The sequence below is a fragment of the Chenopodium album genome, chromosome 12 (assembly GCF_948465745.1).
Source record: "Chenopodium album chromosome 12, dcCheAlbu1.1, whole genome shotgun sequence".
NCBI classification, from domain to species: domain Eukaryota; kingdom Viridiplantae; phylum Streptophyta; class Magnoliopsida; order Caryophyllales; family Amaranthaceae; genus Chenopodium; species Chenopodium album.
This window is the reverse complement of record NC_137845.1, coordinates 5,944,151-5,958,465: the sequence shown is the minus strand read 5'-3', so window position 1 is coordinate 5,958,465 and position 14,315 is coordinate 5,944,151. Positions and strand designations below refer to the sequence as shown.

General features: G+C 31.1%; 2 protein-coding genes and 1 pseudogene across 2 annotated transcripts; 2 read left to right on the top strand and 1 right to left on the bottom strand.

The window, feature by feature from the left end:
- Window positions 1-214: 214 nt before the first annotated feature.
- LOC145571777 (trimethyltridecatetraene synthase-like) lies at window positions 215-2,489 on the top strand. The gene is made up of 2 exons (XM_081630811.1): window positions 215-1,216; window positions 1,740-2,489. Exons 1-2 carry the CDS (start codon window positions 308-310, stop codon window positions 2,367-2,369), a joined length of 1,539 nt encoding a protein of 512 aa, XP_081486937.1. The 5' UTR covers window positions 215-307; the 3' UTR covers window positions 2,370-2,489.
- Window positions 2,490-5,298: 2,809 nt separating this feature from the next.
- On the top strand, window positions 5,299-7,519 carry LOC145571776 (trimethyltridecatetraene synthase-like). Its single transcript, XM_081630810.1, has 2 exons — window positions 5,299-6,266; window positions 6,686-7,519. Exons 1-2 carry the CDS (start codon window positions 5,361-5,363, stop codon window positions 7,313-7,315), a joined length of 1,536 nt encoding a protein of 511 aa, XP_081486936.1. The 5' UTR covers window positions 5,299-5,360; the 3' UTR covers window positions 7,316-7,519.
- Window positions 7,520-8,289: 770 nt separating this feature from the next.
- LOC145570727 (protein DMP7 pseudogene) lies at window positions 8,290-8,912 on the bottom strand (annotated as a pseudogene).
- Window positions 8,913-14,315: the final 5,403 nt, after the last annotated feature.

The window sequence follows — 14,315 nt, the reverse complement described above, 5'->3', positions numbered from 1 at the left end:
CCAAAACAATAGAGTGAAGTCTAACAACCACAACTTTATGCATGATTTCTTATTGGAAACAACTTTATTATGCATAACTATTTAGCTTCTTTTTGCAATCTATCTTCCATTATTATTATTATTATTATTATTTTGGAAATCCATAATTTTATATTATTATTCCTTTTTAAAAATGCATTACTATATTACTTATATATACCCCTTACCATTGTTGAGTTAGGCCAAGCCAAATCCAACTTTCAATTCCAAGCCACAAACCAAAACATATTTGTTTAACCACCACCCACCAACACAACCCAATTTACCAATGGAAACACCAACTTGGGCCGCCTACGTGGCCGCATGGCTATCGGCCATAGCCTTAGTACTCCTTACCAACCACCTTCGCCGTCGTAAACTTAACCTACCACCAGGCCCAAACCCATGGCCCATCATTGGGAACTTCAACCTTATTGGGGCCCTCCCCCATCGTTCCATCCATGAGCTCTCTAAAAAATATGGGCCCATAATGAGGCTCAAATTTGGGTCAGTCCCGGTGGTAGTGGGCTCATCAATTGAAATGGCTAAACTTATTCTTAAAACTAATGATGTAATTTTTGCCGGGAGGCCTAAAACCTCGGCAGGAAAGTACACAACTTACAACTACTCCGATATAACATGGTCTCAATACGGTCCATATTGGCGCCAAGCGCGAAAAATGTGCTTGATGGAGCTTTTTAGCGTAAAAAGGCTCGAATCCTTCGAGTACATACGTGTAGAAGAGCTTAATTTAGTGTTAAATGACATATTTAACACTAACAACAAGCCAACGTTGTTAAAAGATCACCTTTCAACATTGAGCTTAAATGTGATTAGTAAAATGGTGTTAGGGAAAAAATACTTAAAAAGAAATAATAAAGAGAAAATGTTCATTACGCCCGAAGAATTCAAGATGATGCTTGATGAATTGTTCTTACTAAATGGAGTGTTGAATCTTGGGGATTGGATACCTTGTTTGAAGTACATTGATGTACAAGGTTATGTGAAGAGAATGAAGGTTTTGGGTAAGAAATTTGATATGTTTATGGAGCATGTATTAGATGAACATAATGCTAGAAGAGAAAATGAAAAGGAAAATTGGGTGCCTAAGGATATGGTGGATGTTTTGTTACAACTTGCTGATGATCCTACTCTTGAAGTTAAGCTTGAGAGAATTGGAGTCAAGGCATTCAGCCAGGTACGTCTTAATCTTAACTTAACTTTATGAAAAAATACATTTTTACTTTATTTTAACATGAAAAGAGAGATATTATTTGATGTTTCACATGTAATGATGTAATAATGGAAACGATAAAGAACGTTACTGTACTCCGGGAGAGAGTGACAACTTTTTTTGGGGGGGGCTTACGGGTTAAGATGGAAGATGGAGCCAAATTTGTATTATTGGTCATGTAATTATGAGTGGTTCTCTCGTGGTAGTTACTATATGACTATAAATGATACCATCCACTTGCTAAGGAGTATTCGTTTATTTTTTATGGCAACACTTTTAATTATACAATATATACAAGTTACACTATGTATAACTTAATACATAAGATGTAACGAATGAAAATAAGGGGTAGCAACTAGCAAGTATACTATATTATATAGGGATAAGAAGGATTGCAACTAAATAACACACCTATGTAACAATAATGTCTATTGACTTTAAATTGGTTAATCAATTGGTTTAAGTCTATATACTCATCGAATTTCAGGATCTAATTGCTGGAGGTACTGAGAGTTCAGCAGTAACAGTAGAGTGGGCAATTTCAGAACTCTTGAAAAAACCTGAAGTTATTGTCAAGGCAACAGAAGAACTCGACCGTGTGATAGGAAAAGAAAAATGGGTTGAAGAGAAAGATGTACCAAACTTGCCCTACATTCGCGCAATAGCAAAAGAAACAATGAGGCTACACCCAGTTGCACCAATGCTCGTCCCTCGAATGGCAAGGGAGGATGTGAAAATCAAAGGCTACGATATTCCTAAAGGTTGTGTAGCGTTTGTGAATACTTTCACCATACAAAGAGACCCCGAAGTGTATGAAAATCCAGATGAATTTATGCCCGAGAGATTCCTTGGAAATAATATAGATGTCAAAGGTCACGATTTTGAATTATTGCCTTTTGGGACGGGAAGAAGGATGTGTCCCGGGTATAGTCTTGGCCTCAAAGTTATTGAATCAAGTTTGGCTAATCTTCTTCATGGATTTGTATGGAAATTACCTGGTAACATGAAGCCTCAAGATTTGGATATGGAAGAAATTTACGGTCTCTCAAATCCTAAGAAGATCCCTCTTGTTGCATGCGCTGAACCTCGACTTCCTCATCACATGTATCATATGTGAACATTGTGATTTATTTGCATTGTTGCCTTAATTAAATCTTGGAGTTTAGTTTTTCCTCTTGTGTGCTACGGAGTACTGTACTATTTATTATAATGTCTTGATAAGAGATGATTGTTTGATTTACTACAAATTAAGGTACTCAATTGATGTTTCGCTTGAAATAAGTAATTATGGATTTGTAAGAGATATGACAAAATTACATATATAGTTATGAAGCATATGTTTATCCAGTATATATATTCGTATGTTACTAGCTAATCTTATTTTCATAACTTATTTTTGTGAGATAATCATTGTCTTAATATAAAGAACTTTTAGAGATAGAGATAGTATAAAATTTTAGATGTCATTAATCTGTAATTTTCATGAGTAACAATTAAAATTGCATAAACATCACTTAATTTAGAGTGAAAATTAGTTTCGAATGATGTTATAAACTAATACTCCATACCAACGATAACAATAATTGTTACTTTGTATTTTATCTCATTTGTAGTTTGTATTGTCCAAACGTCTCACTAAAAACAAAAACAAATAATTGCTGTTATCTAGAGTCGTTAACAATTTGCATGGGCTTGCCTAACGCGATTAAGTATGTTGTTGTTAGTTGATGATCCATTAATATGCAATTTGGGAAAATGAATGAACATATTAAATGATTCTGTAAATTGATAACCAATCTTGAGTTTCTGTAGACTGTTGTACGAGTTATTAGCTGTTGGGCCTAGGCTCACTGCAAGTTGCACATGACTAATTGAAGAGTAATATACAAGAGGATCTTTTGACCCCACATTTCCTTAATTAATTTGGATGGGAAAACTTAAAGGGTATTTTTGGTAATTAACGAGTAGTTGATGACAAAATTTGATTCCGTTGTTGGCCTTTCAAAAAAGAAAAAAAAAAAATGATTCCCTTGAATAATTTAACTAGCTATTTACATTCAATATCTTAATTAGCCGGATATATTAATTATTTATACAAAATCGTTGGATAATTAAAAATAACTTCTCATGTTAGACCCTATTCTTTTGAGATGCAATGATATATTAAAATCTATTCTGTTCTGTCGAGTAATAATAATTTGCTCTAATATGTTGAAATGTGCTCTGTTTTGTTCAAAAATTCAAAAAAACAGGACCAGAGCTATTCCTTAATAATAGTTGATATATAGTTTATACACTCTTAAAAATAGCAAGAAACTACTAATATTTTAAGATATTTTCAAAACACCCACTATAGCCATTGTTTAAGTTTTTAAGTTAAAAACATACCCTACCAAACCCAGTTCCCTCTCTTCCTCTACATGCGATGCTTTAATTTCTAGTTTTCTACTAATGAAAGTACCCGCTTTACATTACAATAAACAATTCAATAAAATTAATAAACTTTCATTAGATTGTTCTAATTAAGTTATAGTGGAATGGACCAAAAGAGTACTTTTGTTAATTATATATTTGAAACGACAAATAAATCCTAGAATATGGTAATAAATTAGACTAGTTGGGAAACAAGTTTAAACAACTGTATTACTCGTATTAATTTGTCATTTGGCTAAAACTTTTAGAAGTTAGGTCCCGTTCACTTCGCCTTAAAAAAAATAATATTAAGTAAAAATAATTTCAGTTCAATAAAAATAAGTTCAATTCAGCAAAAATAAATTCAGTTTAATAAAAATAAGTTTAGTTCAGCAAAAAAAATTTCAATTCAGTAAAAATAAGTTCAGTTCAGTAAAAATAATTTCAATTCAGTAAAAATCAGTAAGTTCAAAGAAGAAATATAACATGGAATCAGTAAAAATAATTTCAATTCAGCAAAAATAATTTCAGTTCAGTAAAATTAATTTCAGTTCAGTAAAAATAATTTAACTTCAGCAAAAATAATTTCAGTTAAGTGAAAATAATTTTAGTTTAGCAAAAATAAGGTGAAGTGAACGACGTCTTAGACGGATCTGTACTATACAAGTCCTTAATTGTTTGATGGAAATCAAGTAATTTAATTGGCTAAAATATTGAGATTGAATCAAAGCTTGATATCAAATCTTGCCCTAGATTATTTATTTGTTGTCGCTCTCTACATAGTCTACAATTACTCTAAAATATATATTTTGTATATAATTAACTAAAAGTAGATATCTTGCTTCATGATACTTTACAAGAACCCAATCGAGTCATGAGTCTTTTCTTGGTCAATCACCAATAATACTCCACAAAGTAGTAGCACTAGTTAGTAGTTGCTCCGATATCTCAAAGTATTTACACATGAGATTCGTGGGAAATTTCACTTGCTAAAATTTGAGACTTTTAAGCAAAACAGTTAGCAACAAAACATTGGTCAAGTACGTGGGCAAGACAATTCAAGGAACCAAGTCACGAAATAAGCCAAACATACACCTAACAAGTCCATGGCATGAGGTCTCTCTCATCAATATAGTTGAATTTGGATCCATAAATCAATTTTACAAGAACTCAAAAAAGTCTTTGGAAATTCTCTTTGAAAGTAGTCAACAAACGTTATTATGTTACATCAAACATGAAACTATTCGGTCTAAAAAAAAAACATGAAACACTTCAATTTTTTTTTTTTTTTTTACTTAACGAAATCAATTTATATATATATATATATAATCTTAGTTTTAATTGGGACTTTTATTCAATCCCTATATGTTTAAAGTATAGAGTGTATAATACTATAATTGCATTATTGATTGATCAATACATCATCACTTGTCTTTATGGTCAAGTTAATTAATTTGTTAAAAAGGAGGGAAACTTTCTTGCAATTACTCCGCAATGTCAAGTACCATTAACAAAAGAGTAAAGTTTACCAACCGCAACTTCATGCATTATGAACTGCTTAGTTTCTCCTTGCATATAACGTACTATATATACCCTTACAATCATAGAGTTTGGCCAAGCCATTCAACCTACCACTTTCAAATCACAAACAATTTTTTTTTTTTTCTTTCACTAACACCACATAAACCAATCACTAATGGAGGCACCAACTTGGGCCGCCTACGCGGTTGCGTGGCTAGTGGCTATAGCCTTAGTACTCCTTACTAACCACCTTCGCGGTAGTAAACTCAATCTACCACCAGGCCCAAAACCATGGCCCATTATCGGAAACTTTAACCTTATTGGGTCACTCCCTCACCGTTCCCTACATGAGCTCTCTAAGAAATATGGGCCTTTAATGATGCTTAAATTTGGGTCAGTCCCAGTGTTAGTGGGCTCATCAGTTGATATGGCAAAATTATTCCTTAAGACTCATGATGTAATTTTTGCTGGGAGGCCCAAAACCTCAGCAGGAAAGTTAACTACTTATAACTACTCTGATATAACATGGTCTCAATATGGTCCATACTGGCGCCAAGCACGAAAGATGTGCTTGATGGAGCTCTTTAGTGTTAAGAGGCTCGAATCGTACGAGTACATACGTGTAGAAGAGCTCAATTCCGTGTTAAAAGGTATATTTAACACAAATGGTGAGCCCATTGTGTTAAAAGATCACCTTTCAACTTTGAGCTTAAACGTGATTAGTCGGATGGTATTAGGGAAAAGGTACCTAGACAAAAATGAAGAGAAACCAATCATTACACCGGACGAATTCAAGTTGATGCTTGATGAATTGTTCTTACTAAATGGGGTGTTTAATCTTGGTGATTGGATCCCTTGTTTGAAGTATGTTGATGTACAAGGTTATGTGAAAAGAATGAAGGTTTTGGCTAAAAAATTTGATAGGTTTATGGAGCATGTGTTAGATGAACATAATGCTAGAAGAGAGAAGGAGAAGGAAAATTGGGTGGCTAAAGATATGGTGGATGTTTTGTTGCAACTTGCTGATGATCCAAATAATGAAGTCAAACTTGAAAGAATTGGAGTCAAGGCATTTAGTCAGGTATGTCCTAGTCTAACTTTTATGTTTTTCAATTATTTTAAGACTAGACTTTAAAATTCAATAAATAAATAACACTATCGCTTATTTGTAGTCCACATAATTTTGTTTTTCCATCTTTTTGGACGGGCTCTTAATTTTCTTGACTAATCCCTTATTAATAAACAAAAAAAAAAAGAAGATTAATCTCCCTTTGTATCTATCTTTATAAAAAATTAATAGATAAAAAAAAATAAAAAAATAAAAATTAAATAACATTTTTTTTTTTTTTTACACACGATTAAATAACATAGTTTCGTAGGATTAAATTACAAAAGGCAGCGTTCAAAAAAAAAAAAAATACAAAAGGCAAATTGTTCCAAAAATTAACTAGCTATTTTAAAATTGACAACTATCTAAGTCAAATATATGTATAATTTCAGGATTTAATTGCTGGAGGTACAGAGAGCTCAACTGTAACAGTAGAGTGGGCAATTTCAGAACTTGTTAGAAGGCCAGACGCATTAGCCAAAGCAACAGAAGAGCTTGATCGCGTAGTTGGAAGAGAGAGATGGGTTGAAGAGAAAGACATACCAAACTTACCCTACATTCGCAATATAGTAAAAGAAACAATGAGATTGCACCCGGTTGCACCTATGCTCGTACCACGAATGTCAAGGGAACAAGTTCAAATTGACGGGTACGATATTCCTGTAGGCTGTCTAGTACTTGTGAATACTTTCACTATACAAAGAGACCCTAAAGTGTATGAAAGGCCAGAGGAGTTTTGTCCTGAAAGGTTTATTGGAAAGAACATAGAAGTTAAAGGTCACGATTTCGAGTTATTGCCTTTCGGGTCAGGGCGAAGGATGTGTCCAGGGTATAGTCTTGGCCTTAAAATCATTGAGGCAAGTTTGGCTAATATTCTTCAAGGATTTACATGGAAATTACCGGACAACATAAAACCCGAAGATTTGGACATGGATGAGATTTTCGGTCTCTCAAACCCTAAGAAAATTCCTCTCGTTGCTTGTGCTGAGCCTCGACTTCCTCTTCATATGTATCAATATTAAGGTCATATGTATACCTATGTTGTGTGCTTGTTATCGTCTTAATTAAACCTAAGTATTTTCCTTTCCTTAATGTAAGTTATATTACTAGTCATAACGATTGGCAATAAGATTATCAGCTCAATATCTTAGCTGAATCAGAAATTTATGAATTATTTACAAGAATGTGAATTAGATATTTTATAAACGTTGATTTTTGAGTGGAATGAGTGCATAATCAATTGTCAATGGTGAAGTAATTTAAGAGTGTAATTGCAATAAAAATCTCATAACTGGTTAGAACTTGGAAGAACATTTATTGCAATTTGTCATTGGGCTTATGTTGTTTATAACCCAATCGAAAATTTTGGGCTTCTCGGCCTGAGCCCGTTAATAAAGGCCATCTGTGTTTTCAATTCGTTTAGCCCCTTACAGCTTTTTTACCAAAAATGAAGCCCATTTCTTCATGCTTGAGTTAATTACTATAATAAATGCTATTACTTATTCTTTTTGATAATTCGTCGTTACTTTTATTTGAACTTTATGAAAAAAAAAAATTGAGCTGAATGTGATATTAAACTGTACTCAGATATATGAATTTTTTTGAGGAAACAAAGTTTAAGAGCTTATTCACACATAATTTGGTAATCTTCTATACTGAAGATAATTCTTACCTTATTGTTAATAGATTATAAGTTCTTTAGCAAAGCCTTAAGGTACTCTAAACCTCGCAATAGGGTATCAATTGCTTGTTTTCTTTTTGACATCAACATGTAAACCAAAAATGACGAAAAACTCTATATAGTTAACTATATACATTTATTTTTGCGAAGTATAAAAGAAGAATAGAAAAAACAAGTAGGCAAAATTAAAGTATATATACCATTAAAGTCATTCTTACTTTTTGTGAATATGAGGCATAAGTATAAATAAACCCAAAAACATGAAAAAGAAGTAAAAATTACACCCACATCAGAGAAGAAGTAGTTACACAATATTTAGCGTTTAGAAAGAGGAGAGACAATGGTATGACGTTTGCTAGGGAAACAAACAAACAACAAACCACAAACAATTCCAACTCCAATAGGAAACATAACAAGTTTCTCTTTAGTTTCTTCAGATGGCAATGGAAACAAACATTTTGATCCGACAAAGCAACAGCCATAAACACCAATATCCCCATAATTGCACGAAGAAAATCCAAAACCCCAATTCGATACTTGGTTGCTTGTTCAGGGCTAAGACTTACAGAGCCATCAACTATCCATATACCTTTAAATGTTGCAATTCCATATCGAACTTTACCACGTTCGTCCCTCACACTATCAGTGAAACACATTATAATACAAGATAAACCAACGAATGCTATGAGGCATAATGTTATAAGTTGGCTTTGGGACGTTTCGCAACGGCCTTGATTTGTTAAAATGGGAGAAAACATTTCAAATGTGAGAACTGAGCCTGAGGGGAGGAGGCTAGTTAAGTGGGATGTGCTCTTGAATGTTTTTCTAATGGCCTTTTGGGTTTGAGTTTTCGGTTTTTTTGTTGGTTCTAATTCATTTTCTAGAAGAGGTTTTCTCTGTTGTTGTTGATTATCTTGAGCTTCAATTTTAATATCCATGGTAAAATTGTACTCAAGAAAGAAATTATTATTATTAAATTTTTTTTTTTATAAATGTATGTAAGGATTACTAGAGAATTTTATCGAAGGCAGGAAAATTAGCAGAACAAATTTATAAAGGTAAATATTCCGTCTTATATTTCAAAAAATGTGGGTTTTAATGGTTGTATGAAAAAATTAGTAGGTATATTATATAACAAATTGATGCTCAAAATAGAAACTGCTTGCTGGATTAAAGTTTTTCATCTCGCTCGCATGTAGCTCAATTAGTGATCGAAGTTTTTGTTAAGAACTCAAGTTGTTAATCTATTTATGAGGTGCTTGATTGTAACATTCACAACGCTTTTAATATAATAAAATATTTTATAAATACTTATGTGCATTAATTAATTGAAATATTATACATTCTATATAAATGCTGAAATAGCTCATAACATATCATGCACAAATCACCTCCCTCCTATCTCCCTCGTTTTTATTTATTTTATATTGTTTTCACCTAACTCATTTAAACCTTCCATTAGCTTATCTAAATTTATTAGCCCTTATATTATCTTATTAAACTTAAAATTAGCAATGAGGTGAGATTGATCTACCCCTTTAATTTATCTCATTTAAATTTCAACCGTTTGTATTATCTTAATTTAATTTATCGTAAACTTATTAAACCTAAATAAAATAGGCGAAAATAAAATAAGGAGAACATAGCCTAGCTAAGTAACACATAATTTTCATAGGATTTTTTTTGTCAGAAACTAACTAATAAAACCCATATTTTGTACAAAATAAATAATTAAAAAAAAAAGGTTGCAAGAAACTAGCTAATAAAGGGTAAAATGATGTAAAATACTACCTCCTCTAGCCGGATTTCCACCATATTGACCTAATAATAATCCGACATTGACCCACCTCAAAATACCCATGAAATCACCATCTCGTAGCCCAAAACTACCCTCACCAACTCAGAATATCCCCCAACAATCCCAAAATAGTTTTACCACCTTGAAAACGAACCCTCATGGTGGTTTTGGGGTTATTTTGAGATGGATCAATGTAGGAAAATAAGGTCAATGGTGGAAATTTGGCCTGAGGTAATACGTATCTTACGACATTTTGCCTTTTATTAGGTAGTTTTACCAAAAAAATTTATTAGGTAATTTATCATAAAATCACAGTTTTATTAGTTAGTTTCTAACCTTTTTTATTTATTTTTTTATTTTTTATTTTTATTGTGTTAATATATATGTTCATCAAAGGCTTCATTCAAAGTTCAAAACCATCAAGTTTCGCCCCTGGTTTTAAGTCTTATAACACAATATAGATTATAAAACGAGGCCACAATGACAGTTAGATCAGTATTCCATTGACCAAGCAAATACCAATTAATTCTATCAGAACAATTAGACACTAATTAACATATAATCCGTACTGTAATAATAAAAGGTATCTAGTGGATGTAGTTAAATTAATAGCCTATCACTCTTCTTGTTGATACTCTCAAAGCTTACATTAATTAAGGAATAAATAGCATGGAGTATTAATGAAAGTTAGTCCAAGTCAACACTACCGAAGATTTTAAAAATAATCTATTTTTTTAACCCACTTATCGAATAGATGTAGTAGTAATAATGTTCGTGAGTAACATTGTCATTTCAATACAAATAATAAGATGTATTCTGCTATTCTGTATCATTTTCGATCACTTGAATATAACTTGAGAAAAGGAATTATACTGGGTTATTAGAATCCTTTCATCTCGAGAACCAATGGCTTCATCCCATTATTCTTTTTTTGCCATTAACGTTAGATCAATGCGTAAGCATAGTAATATGAATGTAATGGCGATTTACATTACAACATCACAATTATTATTCCATACACAAGATATTCTACCAAACTACACTCTTTCGAGGGCCATCTAGAGTCCTAAATGTCTTATATACAATCATGTTGATCGAACTAGTTACTGTATATTGTACAATTGATCAGTAGGGTTATGTGGTATTGTTTGACATTGAATATTGTTACGTAATTCTACATCATGTATTTCCGTACAATTCTATCCTTTATGTGATTCATTATAGAGTACATTCAAAACATTATTTATTCATTAAAGAATTATATAGGAATAATCTTACTAAGGATCCTAAGATTGTACATTTAACGTAACAATTGACATCATGATATTAACAACATTGTACTTGTATAACATATCTTGCACAAAGTTGAAAAAGTGCATGAGCCATGCCCCTAGCATGTAATTAAGTCATCCATTGAAATCTTCACAATAATAATCTTTTATTTTTTTGGTGATAATATAGTAATACTTCTACTAGGCTACTATTATAGTACGGAGTAACTTGTAATTAGCATAAACTAAACTATTAGTTACAACTATAATATATCAAACATTAATTTAGGTTGATGAAGTAACACTCATACACTAATAATAGTTGCACAATTTATTGTTATTTTTATGTTAAATTCTTCTAAGTACTCATTTGACTTTGTATATCTCTAATTGTAAGTAAGTGCAAAAATTAAAAAGTTTATATTTTGAGAATATATAACAGGATGTCATGAAAAATATTTGTTATGTATAAAGTTAAACCTATAAAAGACAAACGGTGCAATTATTAGTAAATGTAATATCTTCTGTAAATATTTTACAGTACCAATGGAAAATTGAAAATGACAAGAGCCGTTACTTGATTGGCAAATATGATGAGAGTAAGATTCTAACCTTCTAGAAAGCTGACAATGTATTATATATGTATGTTTGTTTGTCTAAGAATTAGGCATGCCCACATTTGAATAAACCCCATTAAATGGGCAAAAAGTCAGAGAATTAAGGGATATGTTAGTTGGTACATCAATTCCTAATGCTCATGACATGTACGTGATAATGTACCCGTTCTTTAATCATATAATTCTTCGTTAATTAGTTCATAAATTAACTGTATTTGGCCGGTTTGCTAATTAATGCATCTGAATTAAGTATAACAAATTCTTTAATTACTATGTTAATAGTACTATTTATTTGGAGAAAATATATACCTCTAGGTGATGATATTGTGGATTATGAATGAAATAATACTGTGAATTAGAGCAACTAATTGATTTGAAGGTTGTAAATATGACTTAAAATATAAGTGTTGACTAATCATTATGACATTTCGGAAGAAAATAAGATTCATTCTAGTTTTGTAGCATGGGTTAATTAAGTGAGTTTGGTGAAATTCAATAATTAAGATGAACTTTAAGACTAGATAAGATTAAGTTGTTACTAATGGTGGACAAAAATTAGGGTCACTTACTTGAAGGATCGGGGATTGACTAGTAGAAACTACTCCAAGAGAGAAGTATGACTCAATTTCTCGATTGATAGAAACGAAGAATCTAAAAGATTGAATCACCAACCTTTCTTAATTAACCAAAATTTGAAATGTCTAAAAATCAGGATAGAATCTCGACCTCTAGTATTTTCTATTCTACTCATAATACATAAATAAATAAAATACAATTATAAATATTTTGAAAATGATAATTTTTTTCAGATAATTAATTAAGTAATTTTATAAAGAAAATTTAAAGTCCAAATGAGTATGTATTTTGGACACAACCAAAATTTGAAATTGTGATGCTAATTAATTCATTGTCCTTTTCACCTTATAAAATTATTGAGAATAATATGCTACTGAGTATTCAATATCAACACTTCATTTCCAAAGTGGATTAAATCTAATTTTGGATTTTCATGAACACTGAACAACACGGAGTACAGTATTTTTGAAATTAAAAAAAAAAAATATCAAAATATATACTTCCTCCGTTTTTCTTTTATTGCACCATAAGAACTTTTACATTATTCATCTAATCTTTTCTGACTATCTTTTGTGATTTATCCATTAAGAAAAACATATTCATGTGGGATCTAGTTAGATTCGTCTCGAAATCTATTTTTTCAAATATCAATTTTTTTATAATTTTTACAAAAGTATAATTAAAGATACTTATGGCCAAAGTAATGCATTGGTAACGTAAAACCCCTCATGGTGCAATAAAAAAAGAACGGATGAAGTATTTATATATATATATATATATATATATATATATATATATATATATATATATATATATATATATATATATATATATATATTAGTTCAAAAATGTTCACCCCATTTGCTTTTTCCAACAACCATTAATATTAATTTTTACCAAAATTTCCTTCAATTTGCAACAATATTTGTGCAAATTTAACTTTCCCATGTAAATTTTGTTTTACAAGGTACTTTATTATTTTCTCTCTCTACTTTTACTATCCTTATTTGTGTTTATATTTAATTCCCGTGAAAAATGCCCATAAGGGACTATCAATAGGGGACGGAGGGAGTACTCCTATTGTATGATTAAATAAACGTGTAAAAAGGAACAAAGAAAGTAACTGAGTAATCAATTATACTCCTACTCCCTCCGTCCCCAAAGCTTCGACCCTTTTGGGTTGATTTTGCGGTTATTAAGAAACTTAAATAAAAAGAAATAAAAACATATTGGAAAGATAACTTTACATGGGTTTTGTAAAAAAGTAGAGTGATAAAGTATTAAAAATACATGAAAATCAAAATTTTATATGGGGAAGATAATTTTGCACAAATATTGTTGTAAATTGGTGGGTATTTTAATGCAAATGAGTCGATTATATTGGGACTAAAATTAGGCCAAAAGGGTCGAAATTTTGGAGACGGAGGGAGTATTATATTGTATGGTTAATAGATGACATACAATAGTCGTAGTACTAAGTGAATTACACTCTCTAAATGTGTTTCACACCATTGGCACTAATTAATGAACCATATGACAAGCAACAAAATAAAGGTAAATGGTGTAATGATACAAATCCATAACTAATGTTTTAAAGAAAGTGGCATGTTTAGCTTAATTAGTGCATAATTTTATTAATGTAAAAAGATTAACTGACTTACTTTTTCCCAAGAACGTCATAATAACCAGTCATCACTAAAATTTTAGTGGTGATTGCTTTCACTTATTGGCAGCAGTAATCACACATAGCTGTCCAATATCATTATACCTCTATAGATTCTTTAATTTGCTTGTACATAAATGGAATTGGATGTCAATTAATTAACACATTTAACCCAAACTCCACCATCGCATACAATTATTGTTGATAGATATGTTGTCAATCACTTTTCAAGTTTTGAGTATAACATATCCTTAATTACAAGAGACTAATAAGAGAGTATTGTCTACTATACACCGTATCTATATATGTTACGATGTAAGACAATGTTACATGATAACATGATGTATATCTATATATGTTATCGAGTACGAATAAATATCTATACAGTAACAACATGATACATGATGTATATATAA